Here is a 21198-nt window from a genome sequence, read left to right as displayed (position 1 = left end):
TAAAATTTAACTTTCAGAAAATTCTGTTGCCAAAAGTTAAAATTTTTTATTCTTATCTTATTAAAATATTATTGTATTCTCAATTATTATATTAAATATCAAAGAGATTTTTCTTTTATTGATAATGATAGTATTTTTTAAAATAAGAATATATTTCCAAGAATATATACAATGAACAAATATATTTATAACTTATTTTTGAGAATATTAAAAATAATATTTAATTATTTATAGTAATAAAAAACAAGTTTTTTTAATAATACTTAGGTATAATATTTCTAAGCATAATATTTTTAAAAATATAAATTTTAAAGTACATTTTTAGCCTTAAAATAATATGTTAAGTAGTACCATTTATCATTTTTGTGTTGGGTGCGCTCTCTGTTTATTTGTTTAATCTCTTTTATTTTCTTGCTTAAGGAACAATGAGTGGTATCCTATTATCAGCCAACCATTCTATGATTCTTACTTTCTTTAATTTATCTATTATGTATTTCTTTTTATTTTTGGTTTTGGTTTTATATTAAAACAGAATCCTAAGTTGTAAAACAACAGAAAAGAAAAAGGCAGCGTTCCAACCTGCCTTTACTTCCTAAAAGATTTCAGCAAAAATAAATATTCACAACTTAGAATAGAATATTCCAAAAACCTATGTATATTGATTTGCTTTTTGTGACTGCTATTTTTACTTATATATATTTTTGTATATATAGATATACCCTTATAGAATTAGAGGGCCCCTAAAAGGTACATGATGAATTTGAATTATACATCAATGTTGTATATTTTTTATTTTTTGAAAATGAAGTAATAGGTTTAAAATTATTTTTGTGGCAGTTCCATTTCTGCCACCAAACAACAACTCAAGTTATAGGCTGTTTTTAAATTCAGGCAATTTTTTTCTTTTGGTCCCATCTGTGTGAACTGTCCTTCAAATCCCTGCTGATTGCTGTTTAGAAGAGTTAATTAATTCTGCTTTTTAAAAGGATTAGGGAATAAAATGGTGTCGGATTTCATTTGTAGCCATAGGAATCTAAGTTCTCTTCATTCTCCAAACCATAATCTTGTATAGATTTTGAAGACAGAAAGGTTAAAATTATATCAAATCAAATAAAAATAGAAGAATTGAAGATGTCTCCATCGATCAGTAGATGTCCTTTCATCCCTTTGATATGCTTTATAGACATGATGTCAGTATCATGCAAATCCATCATAGTAGATGCCTTAATCTGTATTTGTTGTATACAATATAGTTAGTTTTTATGCAACTTAAAACATTCATATCTAATCATTAGTTGTTGCATAGGCAAAATTAATTCTCTTTTAAATTCACTATCTTAAAGATAAAATAAAATAAAAAACTTATGCCACAATGAAATTACTTTATTGAAGGTGCATACTAGCAGATAAGTGCAGGCCATCTTTCAGTAACCAAATTTTTATAGGCTCTTTGTCCATACATTAACATGTTGGGAGTAGTATAATTTTGAAGAATCTTTCTTTCTTTCTTTTTTTTTTTTTTTTTGAAAGAAATAGTTCAACACTCAAAGTGGAACATACAAAGACAAAGACAAACATGATAAAAAAAAAAACAAAACAACTCTTATGTTATTTTCGGCATAACTATCAACAACATAGTTATTTATCACACTACTCCATAACACATAAAAGCGATTGAGCTGCACAATTTACGACACCTGTTGTCTTGCTCTGAAATATGACGTCATTCCTTCGTAATCAAATATTTCATATAACTGAAAAGAACTCAACTAATCAATATTTACGCAACTCTTTTCTCATAGGCATAGATCTCCAACTCTCAAAATGATCTTTCAAGATATTGGAGTAGTCCACACCTGTCCAACCGTGATCCATATACACCACACCTGCTAAGAGTACTCACAAATAATAAATAAGTGATGTACATTTTCAACATTCTTCTTACACAACACGCCCAAATTATCATTTTGTTCTAGGATTCCCAACATACTTAGTCGATCCTTTATATTGACCCAGCTTACCAATACAAACTAAGTAAACAACTCAACTCGAGGCAGAACTAATCCTTTCCAAATTTTCTTTGTAAATTTGCAGTTCAGAATCTCCTCGTCTAAAGTCTTTTCTTGCAAAATCTACATAAAATTTTTTTCCTTACTTTTTATTTTTTTATAGTGTGGAGAATTAGTAATGAGAATGGGAACATTCAATTACATTGATCTATATATTTTTCTAAAAAAGAATGAAAAATTATTTTTGCTCATTCTTATCCGTGAACCAAAGAATTGGACATTCTAACCATCACCTAATACCTATGCTTATCTCAATCTATAATAGATTCTGGCACCTTATCACAATTTGTTAAATAGAACGAAAGAGAAATATAGCATCCCACTCTTTATAGGACATTTTTGCCTTTTCAATTTTCATATCATTCTTAGCATGAGGACTCTATAAATCAAGGTTACAACATGGCACTAGAGCCTAGAGGATATGATATTTATTTTAGAAAAATAAATGCTAAATTAATTAGCTTAAAACTCAGTTAGCATCGCTTCTGGATTCTCATATCAAACATTGGAGCCTACTTATAATAATGCTAAAACTTCGATCCTCTAGAATGTCATAGTCACCCTTCATTTTCTATCCAGCAGTTTTAGACTTTAGTATACCATTTTTTTAAAATAAAAATAAAATTTTAATTGTAGACCCCCTTCACTTTCTCCCGCGGCGCTCCCAATCAAGAAATAAAAAGGGGAAAAAAAAAAAAGTTAAGAGTGTAATAGAAGGACGTTAATGGTTATCATTGGAAATGAAAAAATAGGGGCCATTTTGTATAATTAATATGTAGGATTAAATAAAGTATATACACTTGCAGATTAATTTCATAATATTTTATATGTCACATTTTTTGTTGGCTTTGAACCCACGCAAGCCGTCTAATCCTGATTAAGGGTCCCTCATCTAATTGAGCAATTAGATAACAATTACAATTCATGAGCTCATTTTCAGCATAACTCGCCAAATTTGAAACTTACAAGGAGCTATTTGGTCCATAATATTGGACTATTAATAACTATGTGTGAATAAGTATAACATAATCTTTTGAATAATATTATTCTTGTTCACATGGTTTTAATTACTTTACACCATGTCATTTGTTCCAAATATGGGAAATTGAAGAATAGTATGCAATTTTTTGGAGCTCTATTTTTGTTCATCTAATTATCTTTTATCAGAACAAGCAAAAATTGGAATTGGGTAAGAGCAAATTTTATTTTAAAGTATATTTTTTGTTCTTAAAATTTGACAAAAATTTTAAAATTACCCGTAAGTTTTATTTTGTTTCAATTTTGTCCCAAAAATTTTCGATTTGTATCAAATATATCCTCGATGGCTAAATTTTTAAAAAAATTTAAAACCAATATAACAATAATGCATGAAAATTATGCTTGATTTACTTGTATTGAGGGTTATTCTTATGAAATTGTTGTTGAATTGGTCTTAAATTTTTTGAAAAATTAGCCGTCAAGGGTATATTTGATACAAATCGAAAACTTTTAGGACAAAATTGAAACAAAATAAAACTTAGGGATATTTTTAAAACTTTTGTCAAACTTTAGGGACAAAAAATATACTTTACCCTTTTATTTTTTAGAACTCCCAATAGGATAAAAGAAAAGAAAATAATTTTTTTTTTATCACTTTATTTTGTTTCACATTTTAAAAAATGTTTGATGCTCCTTTAATTGGGATTTATTAGGAGCAATTGAGGGCTCCCCCACCAGTAATTAACTTTATAAAGTTGTGTTTAGCTTTGATGTTTCTTCCAAGAACAAGAAAGATAGTGCCTTTGAATTCAAAAACGTTTTTAATTTTTTCTTTTTTTGCATATTCAACTCTGCCTAATCAACACTACATCATAAATGGCCCCATCTCAATACCTATCTCATTTAGTCCCAAGTTATACACAACTACTTGCCCATAATTAAAATTATGATACAATATGTTCATATAACAAACTTTGATGAATCATGAATGAATTGATTTATTCATTTATTGTATATAATAAGACATTGTCATTAATGAGGGGGCACCTTCCTTTTTATTTTTTCTTCTCTTCAATTTTCTCTACCTAAATATATGCTTATATTGCAACTTAGGTACCATTTTACTATCTGGCATAACAATTATTTACATCTAAAATTTGTACTTTTTTTGGGGGGGGGCTTTATGGATTCAAACATGATCAATTATGATGAACAGGTGCAAAAGTATGATGAGATTTGCTTTTGATTTCGTTTGAGCTGGCAAGTATGTACTAAACAAATTTGATAATGGGAGTGTAATGTAGGTTAATTATATTTGCTCAATTATAACAAAGTAGGGCCAATTTGGACACTGAAAAACTTATGGTGGAGACTTGACTAAAGCAAAAGCAATTTGGAGGGCCAAAGGCACAACATTAACTGAAGCTAGCCATAGATTCCTCTTTCAAAAATGTACATAAGTACATATATTGTCACAGGGCCTTAAGATCACTTTGTTGCAGTTTTGAGTTCCAATTCTAAGTTAGAAAATAATAATAAAGAAAAAGCATGTTCACCACAAATTTCAAACCAGATTAGTCGATCTTTTATAATATAATTGAAATACCAATTATAAATCACAAAAAAAAGAACAAAATAATATTGAATTGTCATAAAATTATTTTAGAAAACATGGCAACAAGGTCGGTGAGAGGCGGTGCAGCCCTGCTTCCATAAAAGGCCAAGTTCGACCCTGTTGGAGCCTAACAAACTGCTCACTCCATATTTGTTTCGGCTTCTTAAGCCCCCCACCATTCATTTTCTTTCTTTTTCGCATTTTTTGTTTATATTGGATTGTATACCTAACTAGTGACTCATTTTCATGGTACATCCAACATGAAGATAATGGGAAAAAAAAAACAGTGAATAAATTTAGAGTTTTACTAATAGAAATTTCTTCCGTCAAGGTAAAGTTGGATAAAGAATAAAAATTATAATTAATTTTTTTTTAAAAATGTGCATTGCACATAATATTTTTATATTTTAAATATTTTTTTGTATTGTAAAACAAACAATCTTTACTCTTTACTCAACTTTTTTATTCAATATAGTATTTGTTACGATGGTTAACCGGAGATTATTAGGTTGGATTAGTTTGGCTGACCCAATCGTCGGAATGAGGAAGTATCCAAGCGGATTGATGATCCAAGGCCCCATCCAACTTCGGTATGAGAGAATGGGGGGTGGTACCTGTAAAGACATTCTGATGCCAAAAGGGAGCAAAACAGGTCTAGAGAGTATTGGGCTTCTAAGATACTTGAGGTGAACCCATAACTACCGTTGGTGTAGTTCCGTTATTTATGGGGAGTAACCGTCCCTTTATCTTAGGGAGGTTGAGATAGGAAGTGCGTAGAAAGATTTTAGGGGCAGTTACTCATTTGGATGGGTGTTTATCTGCCAGATAATTTTCGTCCCAACTTCTTTAGAACAAGTCGTGGTAGGAACCGACTTCGTGGGGTGAAGATCGGTGTAGAGCGAGACTTAATCTTTTGGATTGGGCCTTTCGTTTGGACCTGGGCCTTATCATTGGGTTAGGGTATGAACAGTATTATCCTTTATTAATATGTGTTCTAGAAATAGATTTTGAGAATATCATAAAAAATATAATTAAATTTTTTAAAAAAAGTGTGTCTTGCACATAATATTTTTATTTTTTAAATATGTTTTATATTATAAAACAAACAATTTTCATTCTTTACTCAACTTTTTTCTTCACTATAGTATTATCCTTTATTAATATGTGTTCTAGAAACATTTTGAAAATATCATGAAAAAGAAATATTAGACTAAAAAGTTATGCAAAACCATCAATTTCTTAAAAGTAATTATTATTATATTCTTAAGATATATTTTAAAAATAATTTTTAAAAAATGATTATTATTATTATAAACTAATAAATTTATTGATTATTATATTTGACAAAGAAAGCCAGTTTAATTTTGGGTTGTGACATAATCTTGAGTGAGAAAAAAAGAAGACAAGATACTTTTCTTCCATAATATAGTAATATTAGATTTGTTGAGGTTATTTAATATTTATCAGCATATATAAATGCAGGACATAACAGGCTTGTTAGCAAAGTAAAATGAGTGAAGGTTTTAAGGAGCAATATTGTGAATAAAGAGTTTTTACTTGCAATAATAATTGGCTGGTTGCAAGTGCATTATATGTATATAACAAAAAACAGAAAGTGTGATAGAAAACAGACCCTCATAATGAAGTGAAGCATCTGCAGCCGTAAAAGGCCCCACACCCACAGCCCCTTACTTTGGAGTGGTCCCCACCAGCTCATATGTGTGGTCTTGTGGGCCATGCCATTTCTTGCCTTTGTGGATTTTTCTAACACGAGCTGGCACCATTAATGGATTATCAATAATATTATTTTGGCCAAAGAAAATTCTAGATATTGGAGGAAAAACCCTCAGGCCTCAATATATTGATGTAGTAAATTATTTAGTACTTCAATCCTCAAAAAATTACTGGTTGAACAAAGGAAATTATTCAGATTTTGTATCAGAAAAGAAGTGCTCAATTCCACAATATTAAGGCACAAATGGGACAAGTAACCTTAATTGTTGTTCTAGTGGAACAAGTGAACTACTGCTACTAAGGTTCTATAGTTTTTGTCAAAAAGGCACTAAAATGTTGCTTAGAAAATAAAACATTCTTTAACTTTCTTTGACTCAAGAACATCTCTTTTCTTTTTAATTTTTCATTTTCATTTTCAATTTCCCCCTCACCTCAGAGTCTTCTTTGGTTGTCATTCCATTCAAACCATACCACCACCAATACCTCCAAATAAAACCACCCTCTCTCTCTCTCATAAACAGTTAAACCTCTCTTCCCTTGGAAACTTGTTCCTCTTCCTCTAATTCTAGTACCACCTCCTTTAATCTGATATATTAATACTATTGTAGGGTAAAAGATCATCCCTTTTTTGTACATAACAAAAGAGAAAACACAGAGAAACCAACAACAACAACCATGGCTGGTAACAAGTTTGCAACCATGTTACACAGGAACACCAACAAGATCACACTTGTTCTTGTCTATGCCATCCTTGAATGGATTCTCATCCTCCTCCTTCTCCTCAATTCTCTCTTCTCCTACCTCATCATAAAGTTTGCAGATTTATTTGGCCTCAAGAGACCCTGCATGTGGTGCACCAGAATCGATCATCTCATAGAGCCTGCAAAATTCAACAAGAGTTTATGCAAGGATCTTGTTTGTGAAGCTCATGCCTCTGAGATTTCCAAGCTTGGGTTCTGCTCCAACCATCACAAGTTGGCTGAATCAAACCACATGTGTGAGGATTGCTCATCTTCATCTCAACCAAGTTATGCCAAATTGTCTCAAAGCTTTGGTTTCTTCCCATGGATGAAGCAAATTGGTGTGGCTGATGACAGGGCTATTGAGAAAACAGAGGAGCCTCTGACTTGTTCTTGTTGCGGCACCAACTTGGACAGCAGATTCTACCCTCCTTGCATTCTGATCAAGCCTTCTCTTGATGTTTTGGGGTATAGCCATAAGCAGAATTTGCTCACAGAGCGTGGCGTTGACACGGAGGTTGACGATGGCGATCGCTCGGATCACAGCAGATCAGATGAACAGAGCACTGAAGAAAATAGAGGAGGTGACTTGGTTTTTGAGATTGATCAGTGCTCTGGTAGAAGAACAGAGGAAGCAGGGGAGAGTTGTGCTTGTTCTGTTTGTGATGGCTTGGATTTTAGTTTAGAGAAAGGGAAAGAAGCCATTGAAGAGGAAGCAGAAGCTTTGATAGTTTCTGAGGAAAAGAATGATGATCAGGCCTGTGAGAAGAACACTACTTCTCAAGTTGATTGCACTGATGAGGAGACGACTCTGGAAATTCCAAACAAACACCTTGAATTTTTCATTCATGGTGATGATTGCAGGTTGATTCCTGTTGAATTTGACTCTGCTGCCACAGAAGATGCAAATCAAAGTAGGTATAAGGCCAATGGCGAAGATTTTATTCTGGATTTTGACACGAGTGCTGATGCTGAAGCTGCGCCGGTTATTGAGAATTGGCACATTTCTGGGGAGGAAACTGTGGCAGAATTTTCATGCCAAGAGAATTCAAAGGCCTTCAAGGTCAATGAGATTGAATCAATTCAATTACAAGAAGAGGAACAACATTTGGAGCAAGATTATCAAGATGTGAAGATTGCTGAAACCACTGAAGATTTGCACAAGGATGATAATGCTGAACCAAACATGGAAAGAAGAGATGGAGAATCATGTTCAGATGTTTCAACAGGTTAGCTGTTATTCTATTCTCTTACTTGATTTTCTATGTTTATCGAATGATCTAATACCTATCTTTATTCGCGCAGCGTCTGAAGATGGATCGCAGTTGCAGGGAGAGGAATTTGAAGCAGAAGTGTCCATAGGGACTGAAATTCCTGATCAGGAGCAAGTTGATGAGTATCAAAGCCAAGATATTGTTTTGGATACAAGTCAAAGGATACAAGAAGATCCATCTACTAGCACAGTCAGTTATCAAGTCCCGGATCATAGTGGTAAACCTTAACTTCTTATCTCATTCTTGCTAGAAATTTTTCATTCTGTTTTGTGACATTTTTCAATTCAATATATAAGTAGGCCATGAGAAATTAGAAGAATTTGTGGAATTCAAAACCATGTCACTTGAAGTGAGAATGCCAACAGTAAATAACCACTTTTCGGAGTCTTCTGAGATTCATGAGAATGAGGAAGAAAGGGTTCCTGAGACCCCAACTTCAGTGGAGAGTCTGCATCAAATACACAAGAAACTACTACTCCTTGACAGGAAAGAATCTGGAACAGAAGAGTCGTTGGATGGAAGCGTTGTAAGCGATATAGAATGTGGAGAGGTATCCATTGAGAAGCTAAAATCAGCATTGAAATCAGAAAGGAAGGCTTTAAGCACTCTATATGCAGAACTAGAAGAAGAGAGGAGTGCATCTGCTGTGGCAGCAAATCAAACAATGGCAATGATAAACAGGCTTCAAGAAGAGAAAGCAGCAATGCAGATGGAAGCTTTGCAGTATCAGAGAATGATGGAAGAACAATCTGAGTATGATCAAGAGGCATTGCAGCTTCTGAATGAGCTTATGATGAAGAGGGAGAAAGAGAAGCAAGAGCTAGAAAAGGAGCTTGAAGTGTATAGGAAAAAGGTTCATGAATATGAGGTAAGGGAAAAAATGTTGATGATGTCAAGAAATGGTAGCAGTATAAGAAGCAGAACTTCATCTCCCTCTTGCAGCATTGCTGAAGATAGCGATGGATTATCTATCGATTTGAGTCATGAAGCAAAGGAAGAAAACGGATTTTGTAGCAGCCAGCAAGAATGCAGCAACAACCAGAACACACCTGTGGATGCAGTCTTGTATTTGGAGGAATCATTAGCAAACTTTGAACAAGAGAGGCTATCAATTATAGAACAGTTGAAGGTACTGGAAGAGAAGCTTATTATATTGAACTATGAAGAGCAAGAGCAAGTTCATGATGATAAAAAATCAACAGAATATCTTTGTGAGGAGAATGGGAATGGATATCATGATCATGATGTTGATGATCATGGAGGTCAGGTAAATGGATATGCAAATGGCCATGCAAATGGTAAGCATCATGAAGGGATAAAAATCATGGGTGCCAAAGCCAAGAGTCTTCTCCCACTTTTTGATGCAATGAGCACAGAAGAAGATGTGGAGTTGAGTGGAGATGAGTTAGAATTTTCTCCCATGCAACACATTTCGGCAGAAAAGGCTAATTCGGATAAGAAAAAGCTTGCTCTAGAAGAGGAAGTGGATCATGTTTATGAGAGACTACAGGTGTTGGAGGCAGATAGAGAGTTTCTAAAGCATTGTATCAGCTCCTTGAGAAAAGGGGACAAAGGGTTAGAGCTTCTTCAAGAAATTCTACAACATCTTCGTGATCTCAGGAATGTGGAACTCAGAGTGAGGAACATGGGAGATCTTGCAGTGTAACTAACAAGTCCATGCTCATACTAGGTAAAATGCTGAACTTGAGTTAACTCCCCAATTGAGTTTATGATTTTATAATACTCTGCAACTCTCGAGTTTGATTACATTGTTTGATTTTATGGACTTATCTTGTTCTTTAATGAATGCAGATTTGTTATAATGGAATTGAAGTTGATCCACATGCAGCAGATCAAGCATACAACATGAGCATTGAGTACCACTGGTGTGGTCTACCATAGATACAGGACAACCAATGCAAATGCATCACTTCAATGTTAACAAAAAGTGGGATTCCTTAATGGAGAGGGGAAATCCTGGTATGGTCTGTGTTGATACAATCATGGTGGACAACAAAACTGGAGTCTACCCTTCTCTTTTTCTTTGTTTTGTTTTGTCCATGTAAGCCCAAAATTTTTATGGGGTTGGTGTCTCCATTTCATCATCAGTCTTTGTGGAAAAGGATGGTGATGATTGAGTATATGTCTGTGTAGGGTAGTGAGGTTAAGGCCAACCTGTCACATTGTGTATTTTGTGAGAAAAAAGACCTGGCTTGCAAAGCTGGAGGGATATAACAAAAGATTCCAGTGCCAGGTACATATAGCTTTTAGTTTATTAGAGACAGAATTAGGGCCACTACTTTTGTCATTTTCCTTCATTTTTTTTCCTTTGATAAGGGTGAAAGATGGGGTAAGTAGCCTCTTCCTTTTTCTCTTCTCTCATCTTTTGCATACTTGCATTCTGTTGAGGTTTGTTTTTTAAATTTTTTATTTTTCTGAGGGGAACAAGGTGAGTCACTTGTATACTACATGTATTCATTTTGTAATTATATATATATAAAAAAGTGTTTGTTTGTTTATACTGATTGGAAGTTCCTTGGTTACTGTTGTTGCTTAAAGCTAGCTTGTGACTGAGATATGCGTTCCGAAATAACTAAAAAGTTAAGAATAAGAATAAAGAATCAGAATATGAAGCCTCTACGGTTTTAGCATTGATTATGCTTTAAGGTTAAGCATAATGCAACTTCTTGTTAGGTTGAGACAAATGTAAGTAAACTAAAATAATAATAATAATAACAATAATATAATATTGAGATGCATGCTGCGTTGAAAAGTGAAAACAATAGAAGGACGGCAGTGAGATATTACTGAAAGGAACATTGCATGAAGTCATGAACCTATTGATCATAAGATGAGAAAGGTTCCAAAATCTATTAAAAGTGAAATGGCTAGTTAGCTACACAAGTCAACATCAATGCAAGAAGTTTTCTCAATATTAGCACTCATTAAGTTTGAAGTGTTATGAAAGAAAGAAAATGTTGAAGAGTTCATATTCATTAAGTGCAATACTAATTAAGAGTTGCTCAACTACTATAGAATTCGACAAAGTCGTTTATTATGTCATCCAAATTAAGGATAAAAGTAAACATAAGTGGGCAATAATTTAATGAATATCATGTATGCGAGACAATTAGATTCATGTTTATTATTAATTATTTATTTTGACCAAAAAGTCACAGATATTTACCAATGTAGTTTTGATGTGCAGAAATGAAGGCTATAAGTGATAAATACATTTTTTTTATGATTTGCATGTAGAGGGACAAAGATAGTAATCTCCATCTTATTGTGTGTTTTGTACCCAACCTCATCAAACATAAGAACTTTAAAAACCTTCCAAAATAAATGTTATTAGTAAGAAATTGTCTATGTCAATCAAAGATGACGAGTTATGTATGGTGTATACACTGCATCTGCCCCCCAACTAAGTTTTTCAATCAGTGAGAAACAAAAAAAAAAAAATGTTTTCAAGGGAAATTTAGGAGTGCCCCTGATGTCACGGTAGCATCCCAATGGACCCAATTTGCCGCGAATTTTATGTACCATCCCGTTTTCTATTTCTTCTGAGTATACAGGCCTTACCCTAATCAGGTGCGGAACTAGATAAAATATTAGAGGGATAAAAAATATTTATACAATTAAATTAGACTAAAATAAAATTTTAAAGAGAGTTAAACTGAAATTTACATATAAAAAATTAAAATTAAAAGATCATTGTCCCCTTTCCTACCACCTGACTCCGCCTCCTGACTCTAATAAATGTCACTTTTATTTTCCATGGAGAATAAAATAGACAATTATACCCTGTGACCGGACAATTTTGCAACCTAGTATTAGTTGTACACAACTTTGGTTCAAGGAAAATGTACCCTTTCTTTAAAGGATTTTTTATTTTAATAAATGAAATAATTATAATAATTACTGAAATAAATAAATTAAAAATTATTACTGAAATAAATAACCCTCTCTTATCTTGTTTACACTATAAATGAGATAAGGCTGGAAGACATTTTTAAATAGATGTCGTTCACAGCCTTTGACCGGGTCTCAGTTTAAATTTTTCAACGATTTTCTCATCTCTTTTACTCCTTTCTAATTATATTATCAATAAATATGACGATGGCGCGCACAGTTGGTAACGATGGAGACATCAATAGACTGAACGAGACTTTGTATTACGCCGGACAGCCGACTTTAAGGTTAGTTCTTTTGTGTTGAATTTTGTACTATTTTATATAGATATATTTTTATATGTAGCCATGGTTAGGGTAATAACAAAAAACTAGAGTATAGTTTGTAGCGTTAGGAATAGGTCGCTTGTAGAAATTTAGACCTCTATTTAATTATGGTAGGTTATTGCTATATAGTTATTAGTTTGGAACTCTATTTTACCTGTGGTAAATTGTTACTACTTATTATAATCTTCTAGTTAGGTTTTTTAGTATCAAATATATTAAAATTAACAGAATAATATTTGTCTAAAAAACATGTAATTGAAGATGTAAATATGTTTTTAATTAGAAATATCTTTAACTTAGAAAAAAATGTTTATTTAACTTTAAAATTTTTATATTAAAAAGATTCAATTATAAAATAAAAAACAGCTTAAGAATTTATTAACAAAAATATAGAAACCTATTTAAAAGTTTTAAAATACGATAACCGTTAAATGTCGAAGACTTAATTAAAGTTTTAAATTTTTTTTTTTATAATTCTGAATATTTTTTTTTAGAGGCCTCACCTTCTACTGCCCCGGTAAGTGAGTCATACCCTTCCTCCACCTGACGCCATCGTCCCGTATCTGGTTAAGGCTAGATCGGCGACACGGTTCCCCTCAGGGATTTCACATTCGATAATTCCCTGATTATGACATTCGTGGAGCGATGGCGTCTGGAGACCCATACGTTTCATCTCCTGTGAGGTGAGGCCACTATCACCCTGCACGACATGGCGTACCAACTAGAGCTACGCGCACACGGGCCCCAGTTGGGGGTGCCTTCATGACTTTGGTAGGTGGTACCACATAGAGACGTGGCAGTTGGTGGATTGGATGCTGGGTGCCAAGCCTCCAGTGGCTCCACAGCAGGCTGCGCAGAGGAAGGAGTCGTTCACGCTGAAACTTGTTTGGTTGTGGGATCATGTCCGCCAGATGCCCCCTACAGACAACCCAGAGACCCTTCGCCACTAGGTGCTACATTAAGTTATTGATCGGAGGATATCTGATAACGGGCAAGTCGAACAACTTAGTCCACTTGCGTTGGCTCCCACTTTTGGAAGACTTCGGGCGGTGCCGGGCGTTGTCTTGGGGCTCAGCCGTACTTGCTTGGACGTACCAGTCACTGTGTCGCACACCGAGACGTCACAGACATCGCTGGCTGCACTCCGCTGTTGATATTTTGGATCTACCAGAAATTTTTTTTAGTAGTGTCCAACAAATAAAGGGATCTACCAGTATCCTATGACTGCCAGGTAATAAATATTTATTTCTGTATTTAGTTATCAATTTGTAACTTTCTAAGACCTATTGCATAACGAGCTGCTTTTATTCTTTATGGCACCTAATAAGCTTATCACTAGTGAAAAATAAAATAAACATATTAGAAACTTAAATTTTTTGTATTTTCAATAAATTTTTTTAATTTGTAATCTTACTCCCATTTATTTAGTTATTTGCTATATTAAATATTTATTCGTTAGATTTAAGATATATTTTGTTGGTGAGTCCTCGATTAAGTGAAGCCCACAAGTTTAAAAAAAAAATAAAGAAAGAAGTGGCTAAAGCCACAGGAGAGAGAGAAACTTATATATTTTAAAACCTAATCATATTTTACAATAATAAAATATAATTATAACAACAATTATATTATGTATACATAAAATAATCACTTATATAGAATAAATTTTAAAATACAAAATACACATTAAAAATAAATTAAATAATATATATATATTTATACACAAATTTATAATAGATAATTTAATAATTAATTTTTTATGTAAACATAATATTTTTATTATAAAAATTATTATTATGTTATATATATTTCACTTTCACTATTAAAATTTTTTGGATGTGTCAGTCAAGTTATGTGATAAGACACTTGATGATTCTATAAAGTTCAACCATTTGAAAGATGACTTTGTGAATCTATACCTTGGTTTGCAAATTGCAATTAGGTTAAAAAGAGTCATCTAGCCAGATATTCATTTTCTATCTTGTTCAAGGGATATATATATACATTGGTCAAATAGTCAATAATTGGCGCAATGTTAATGACCCATGCATGTACTTAACCCAGTTAAACTCGATTCAAACTTAAAGCTCAAGAAGTGGGACGTACTATTCATGCAAATAAAGACCGCCACTAAACAAGTAGTCAAATAATAGAGGAAGTTTGAAAGTACTTTGTTGAATGTTGTTCCTTATAGGAAGCAGACAAGCAGTTCTTTATAATTGATCAGTGAAGTGCTTCTGTTGATAAGATGGTAAAATTCTTAGTTATTACCTCGTGGCTGAGTTGGAACTATATGGCTGCACTTATGTTTTGAGCATTATTTAGAATGTGTTCAAATCTTTATTTGCATATAGATCACATTATCAGCTAACACACTAACGTTTTTTTTTCTTTGGTTTTTTTGGGCAAATATATAATTAATGAAAAAGGTTAGAAGATTATTAAAATTTATTATTTTTAGTTATTATTTAATTATTAATTTAATTTTTTTAATTTAGTTTTTTTTAATTTAATAATTCAATAAGATACTTTATCCTCTATTTTTAAATATTAATAGTTAACTGATGGTTAAAAATAATAAATTCTGATGGTCATCTATTATTCTTTAAAATTAACATATATTCGTATATTACTTAAAAAAAATTATATATTACTATATTAGGTAAAAAATAAAAACATTATTTGTACATTAAAATCAATTATTATGTATTTATATATAAATATATATTATTTAACTTTTATATATATATATTTTATACTAATAATTAATTTTAAAAATTTTTAGTATACATCTAATATTATTATAAATAAATTTATTGGCTATATATTTGTTAATCACTTAGATTTTCTTTTACTGTCTTACTAGCTCTACATTCAAGCAAAATACTTAACTAAATCCAACCAATTTGTTATAACCACTTTTCAAATCACGCTGTTTTTCCTTCTCCGTTTCCTTCCACTTCTCCTTTTTCGTTTCATTATCCTTCTCCTCCTCTTCCTCTTTCTTCTTCCGTTTCCTTCCCTTTTTCCTTTTTTTTCTTTGTTTTCCTCCTCCTCCTTTTCCTCCTCCTCCTCTTACTGACATTTCAATTGTTATTTTTTTCCTTTTTTTTTTCGTTATCATCGACTACCATCATCACTACCTTCTCCTTCTCCTCTTTTCTTTTTTTCATTTGATTTCTTCTTTTCATTCGTTTTCCTTCTCCTCCTTCTCTATTATCATCATCATTGTTATCATTATATCGTCATTATTACTATCGTTATTGTTAAATTTTTATCATATTAATGACGTTGTCTAATCCAAAATTAATTTGAATATATTTTTGTTCATAATTCGGTATTGTTTGCGTGCTTGTTTTCGAACTAAGTTTGTGTGTCATAATCATTAAATAATTTCGGTATAAAAACTAAAAAATTTATGTGTATTTGTTAAAAAATTTCGGTATATTTTTATTCTGATAAGTTCTACATAATTTAAAATTCTTCATTTTTCTCTTTCTCATGTTCTGCTATTTCTTCTTCTTTTTCATTATTATCCTTTTTTTCTTATTTATCTTGTTCTTCTTAAGTTTCTTCTTGCTTTACCTCTTAATAAGAATAATAAAAAAAAAAAATCAAATCAAGAAGAATAAAAAATACATAATACTGCAAAATTACTAGAAAGATGATAAACTTTCATTCGTTCAACTAAAAAAAGAATTAAATAATGAAAATAAAAAAAGTAAAAAAATACAGCATTAAAAAAGATATTTTTGTGCTTTTGTAACAAAATTTCAGTGTAAAAACTAAGAAATTTATGTGTATTTATTAACAAATTTCGATGTATTTTTATTCTAATAAGTTCTGCATAATTTAAAATTTTTCTTTTTTTCTTTTTTTTCTTTCATTTTTTTATAATTATTTTTGTTTCACTCTTTTAAGAGAAATAAAAAAAATAAATGCTGTAAAATTATTAGAAATAAGAAGAGAAAAAAATACAATAATAATAGCAACAATAAAAAAACGACAATAAAAAAAATATACAAAAAGAAGAAAAAATACAAAAACAAAAAAAGATATGTTCATATTAGTAAAATACGTATGTACATCTTACGTATAATAAAAGTAATTTTTATTAGATTTAAGCTAACTTAATTAAATTTGATTGCGAAAAAGACTTGGACACCTAACAGGAGTGAATAAATAATGTAATGTATATGGTTTGGAGATGCTACAAAAATGTTTTAGCATCCCTCTCCCTTTCCATAGAGAAAATGAAATTTTTGGTTGATATTTGATTTTGACTTTTCTTTCTCAATATGAAGAGAGTCAAGGAGGCGTCACCTGGTCAATATGAACACACTCGCTTCTGTTCTCTGTTCTCTCTTCTCCATTGTCCATACATATTTATGAGCTTTTCTTTCTCTAAAAACCAAACTAATAATAAGACCCCAAAAAGAAAAAGAAAAAGAAAACTAATCACTAAGAACTAAGAAGTAATAACAACTCAGGTTTCGTATTCATCATTTCAAATCTCTCTTCCCTTCTTTTATATTCTCAAGCTCCCACTTCATCTCCATTTCCTCACAAACCCAATTTCCTGTTCACAAAAAAGATTGCAACTTTGCTTCCTTTGTTTCATGGGCTCATCTTTCGAATCATAGAATTCCGTCATGGACAAGGATAAGGACAAGTCGTCCCACAGTTTTCTTCATAATCTCATCAAACACATTAAATTCGGTTCCAATAAAGGTATTCCAACTAAATCCCAACCTCTTTTTTTCCCCCATTGATCTGAATTATATCTTCTTCTTGATGTGCTCTCGTCTGATTATACTAGGGTTGTGTTCTTCTTCTGTGTTGTTTTTTTTTTTTAATCAGAGCGAAGCAATGAAGCTGAAATAAAGCAAATGGCTGCGCAGGAGCAGAAGGTCTTTTCCTATGAAACGTTAGTTGCAGCTACCAAGAATTTCAGTGCTCTGAATAAGCTTGGTGAGGGAGGCTTTGGACCCGTTTATAAGGTGAGCCATAATCACCAATTTTGTTAGTGTTTCTTTTTGTCTTTGGTTGCAAGGGAAAATGGATGAGAGAATACTGAGAAAGCTTTCAATTGGTTAAAGTAAAGGTACATGTTTTCTGATCATGAATTCAGGAATAGGCTCTTCAATTTTGGAATTTTCACAAAGAATCACTTCTGATCCCTAGAATTTCTCATTTTCCCCCCTTTTTGGGAAGCCCCGCATAAAAAAGGTGGTTCCTTTTTGTTTTACACGGTAAAGAAAGAACATATAAAATCTAAGAACTTTTCTAAATAATCTGTTTTTGATTTTTCATCAAACTTTCATCACTTGCAGGGGAAGCTGAGTGACGGGAGAGAGGTTGCAGTAAAAAAGCTATCACACACTTCAAATCAAGGGAAGAAAGAGTTCATGAATGAGGCCAAATTATTGGCTCGTGTACAGCACCGGAATGTGGTGAATTTGTTGGGCTATTGTGCCCATGGCGGAGAGAAGCTTCTTGTCTATGAGTATGTTCCTCATGAGAGCCTTGACAAGCTTCTGTTCAGTAAGTACTTCCCCCTTCCATTATTACCAATCCTTATTCTCTTCAATGAAATCACATGGAAGGAAGAACACCATTCATATTTTCCTAAGAGGATCTATGTAGTTAGGATTGCTTGTGGAACATGTTTTCTGTTTTTGTTACTTGTTGGATACACAATACTAATAAAATAAGCGTTTCAAATTAATTTGGTTTTTATAATTGATAGTCTGAACTAAGATAATTGGTGGTTTTCATTCAACCCAAAATTTCATTTTCTTCAGCTGACTTTGGAATGCGAATTTCCATATTTACCCTTTTTCCTAGTGTTAAAAGTTTCAAACCAATTTTGCTTATAATAAGCTGCTCCATCTTCTTCCCCTCCATTTTTTAATGCAGAGGTCCTGACTTTTCAGCTATACCAACAACGTGGACGATTAAAATGTAAAATTAGTTTTCTATTGTGATAGTGACTGCACTCAGGACTGACTTTGATATCAAATAAATAAACTTCATCCTTAAATTGGCTTGTGTAGTCAAAGAGATTGTTTCAAAACTCCTCCTTAGCAAAGCCATGACAAATCCTTAATTATCTCTGATGAACCTTCCTAATCAGCTTCTTTTTTCCTTTTCAATGATGGTGCTTAACCATTTATGGCTTCCCATTATAAGAAGGACAAAGTGAAACTTCCCAAACCCAAAAGCTTTCTAGTTTCTAGCATTCTTTTTGGGGTGGAAAAGCCATTCAAGACTCAAGGCAAAATAAATAAGTTGTGGGGTCAATCCTTTCTCATTTTTCTCTCTCTCAAACCAACACAATGCATTTATAATTATATGGTCTATGTATTTGCAAATTGTTTTGCGATAGAAATAGAAAAATATTAGAAAATGTCTATATTCCAATATATTATTTCATTTTTTACTCACTAACAAATTAAGAGGTGGTGTAGATTGAGACAGATCTTGTTTCACTGTATTTATATTTCGTGTTATGAGACACTTATCAACAAAGAAAAAGAAACCATAAATTTGATTCATTAATCAGATCAATATTGTGAGAAGCATTTTTGTATGTTGTTGACTTGTTCCAAGAGAAAATATGAAGATAAAAAATTAAATTGAATGAATGAATACAGAGGTGCACAAGAGGGGGGAGCTAGATTGGAAAAGGAGGCTGGGGATAATAACAGGGGTGGCAAAGGGGTTGCTTTATCTTCACGAAGACTGTCACCATTGCATCATCCACCGCGACATCAAGGCCAGTAACATCTTGCTCGATGACAAATGGCAGCCGAAGATCGCAGACTTTGGCATGGCCCGTCTCTTCCCCGAAGATCAGAGCCAGGTCAATACTCGTGTCGCTGGAACCAAGTAAGTCTAACCACAACTCTTTCGTCCCTTGTACATCAACACCATATTGAAGTCAAATATCAAAACTAGTACTATGACTAAGTATGCATATATTTTTCTCCTAAGGTTATAGAACATAATTAGATGTTTGTGTTTTGGTAGAGTCATAATAATTTGGTGATAATATCACAGTGGTTATATGGCACCTGAGTACGTAATGCATGGACAGCTGTCCGCCAAGGCTGATGTATTTAGCTATGGAGTGTTGGTGTTGGAGTTGATCAGTGGCCAACGAAACTCTAACTTTAATTTGGATGTGGATGCACAGAATCTACTTGATTGGGTAACTAACAATTGATGCCTCATTCTCCTTCACTTATATTTTCTCACGGTTTAGGTATTGTGTATCCTTTTCTTAATCACCAAACTATATAAAAACAATAATAATCAATAAACACAGGTAGACGTTTCTTGACTTTTCAATAGAGTTTTGGAGATCTTTCGTTATTTTAAAATTATTTAGTTAATTCAATAACATTGATTCGGAGATTGACTCATAACCCCATCACCAATCACCATCACATCTTTTCTAAAAAGAATTTAAACCAAACCCCAACGCCACAAACTGCTCCCTTACCTCATGGATACATAATCTGATTCCATCTAGAATCGTTGATAATAAAGCTACTTTATTCATAAATACTGTAGTTAAGATTGACATTAATAAATATTATATTAAACTACAGAATGTTGGGAGTAAAAGAGGGGGGGGGGGGGGGGGAATCGCAGCTCTGCTATGATGTATTATCTCATTCTAGAAAACATGAAAGAAAAAGAAGTTATGATCGATTGGTTGTAAGGTTACCCCAAGAGAAAGGAAATAGTGACACTACTACATGCTAAATTCACAAATTTATTTCAGTCACAAAGCAATAAGGGATATCTAAAAATGAATTAGAATTTGCATAACAACTCTAAATGATGTCTATTTTGTGTCTGATTCTAGACATACAAGCTGCACAAGAAGGGGAGGAACTTGGAAATTGTGGATTCCGTGTTAGCATCCACAATGGAAGCAGAACAAGTAGCAATGTGCATTCAGCTTGGTCTGCTGTGTACTCAGGGCGACCCAAAGCTACGACCCGACATGAGGCGCGTTGTGGTAATGCTGTCTAGGAAGCCAGGCCACATGGAAGAACCTACCAGACCGGGTGTGCCTGGTTCCAGATACAGGAGACGACCCAGGCAGCATACTGGATTGTCCTCCGCCACTCCTGGTACCTCCGGTGCCTCGGATTCTCAGACTTCTGATTCAAGTAGCAACACAACCAGTGTTACTGCTACTAGTGCTACTACTCCAACTGCAACTAGAACAAGAACAAGAACAAACTCGGGAGTTGCGGAATCATCGGACTCAAGAGGGAAACGACCAATGGAGGAGGGTTAGACTAAATGTGTTCTTTATGGTGTCATTGGGGTCAATCATGATTTTGTTATTCATTTTGTAAAATATGAGTTGGTGATATGATAAAGCAGTTAGAATGTAAATAGGATAACTGGATAAGGATAGGTTGGAAATTGCGAGGTTGAATTGAAATATTCATATCTTATTCTTTTATATATATTAAAATGAGGAAATTAGCCACAACAAACTGATACATACTTTTGGGGGAGAGGGGGTCA

The 21198-nt window shown here is 32.8% G+C and overlaps 2 protein-coding genes across 3 annotated transcripts; both read left to right on the top strand.

Annotated features, from left to right (window-relative positions):
* The first annotated feature begins 6620 nt into the window (after window positions 1-6620).
* LOC107632066 (myosin-binding protein (Protein of unknown function, DUF593)) lies at window positions 6621-10929 on the top strand. 2 transcript variants are annotated; one of them, XM_016335703.3, is made up of 4 exons: window positions 6621-8365; window positions 8442-8627; window positions 8710-10100; window positions 10223-10929. In XM_016335703.3, exons 1-3 carry the CDS (start codon window positions 7072-7074, stop codon window positions 10074-10076), a joined length of 2847 nt encoding a protein of 948 aa, XP_016191189.1. In that variant the 5' UTR covers window positions 6621-7071; the 3' UTR covers window positions 10077-10100; window positions 10223-10929. The 2 variants fall into 2 exon arrangements, with proteins under 2 accessions (XP_016191189.1, XP_088364295.1); XM_088508169.1 differs by having other exon boundaries at window positions 6667-8365; window positions 8707-10100.
* A 5924-nt stretch (window positions 10930-16853) lies between these two features.
* LOC107632067 (Protein kinase superfamily protein) lies at window positions 16854-21167 on the top strand. Its single transcript, XM_016335704.3, has 6 exons — window positions 16854-17376; window positions 17506-17645; window positions 17979-18189; window positions 19302-19536; window positions 19708-19858; window positions 20522-21167. The coding sequence occupies exons 1-6, from the start codon at window positions 17298-17300 to the stop codon at window positions 20960-20962; spliced, it is 1257 nt and encodes a 418-aa protein (XP_016191190.1). The 5' UTR covers window positions 16854-17297; the 3' UTR covers window positions 20963-21167.
* Window positions 21168-21198: the final 31 nt, after the last annotated feature.

This window comes from Arachis ipaensis, chromosome B3 (genome assembly GCF_059453495.1).
Source record: "Arachis ipaensis isolate K30076 ecotype BB chromosome B3, ASM5945349v1, whole genome shotgun sequence".
In the NCBI taxonomy this organism is placed as follows: domain Eukaryota; kingdom Viridiplantae; phylum Streptophyta; class Magnoliopsida; order Fabales; family Fabaceae; genus Arachis; species Arachis ipaensis.
Note: the sequence above shows the minus strand (reverse complement) of the source record. Positions and strands in the feature narration are given on the sequence as shown.

What these genes read in the sequence shown, in the direction of transcription:
- LOC107632066 (XM_088508169.1), top strand. Translation starts at nt 7,072, where the DNA reads ATGGCTGGTAACAAGTTTGCAACCATGTTACACAGGAACACCAACAAG. An exon ending in ATGTTCAGATGTTTCAACAG is followed by an intron (nt 8,366 to 8,441) that starts GTTAGCTGTTAT and finishes TTATTCGCGCAG; the next exon opens with CGTCTGAAGATGGATCGCAG. An exon ending in TCAAGTCCCGGATCATAGTG is followed by an intron (nt 8,628 to 8,706) that starts GTAAACCTTAAC and finishes TCAATATATAAG; the next exon opens with TAGGCCATGAGAAATTAGAA.
- LOC107632067 (XM_016335704.3), top strand. Translation starts at nt 17,298, where the DNA reads ATGGACAAGGATAAGGACAAGTCGTCCCACAGTTTTCTTCATAATCTC. An exon ending in GCTTTGGACCCGTTTATAAG is followed by an intron (nt 17,646 to 17,978) that starts GTGAGCCATAAT and finishes CATCACTTGCAG; the next exon opens with GGGAAGCTGAGTGACGGGAG. An exon ending in CACAGAATCTACTTGATTGG is followed by an intron (nt 19,859 to 20,521) that starts GTAACTAACAAT and finishes GTCTGATTCTAG; the next exon opens with ACATACAAGCTGCACAAGAA.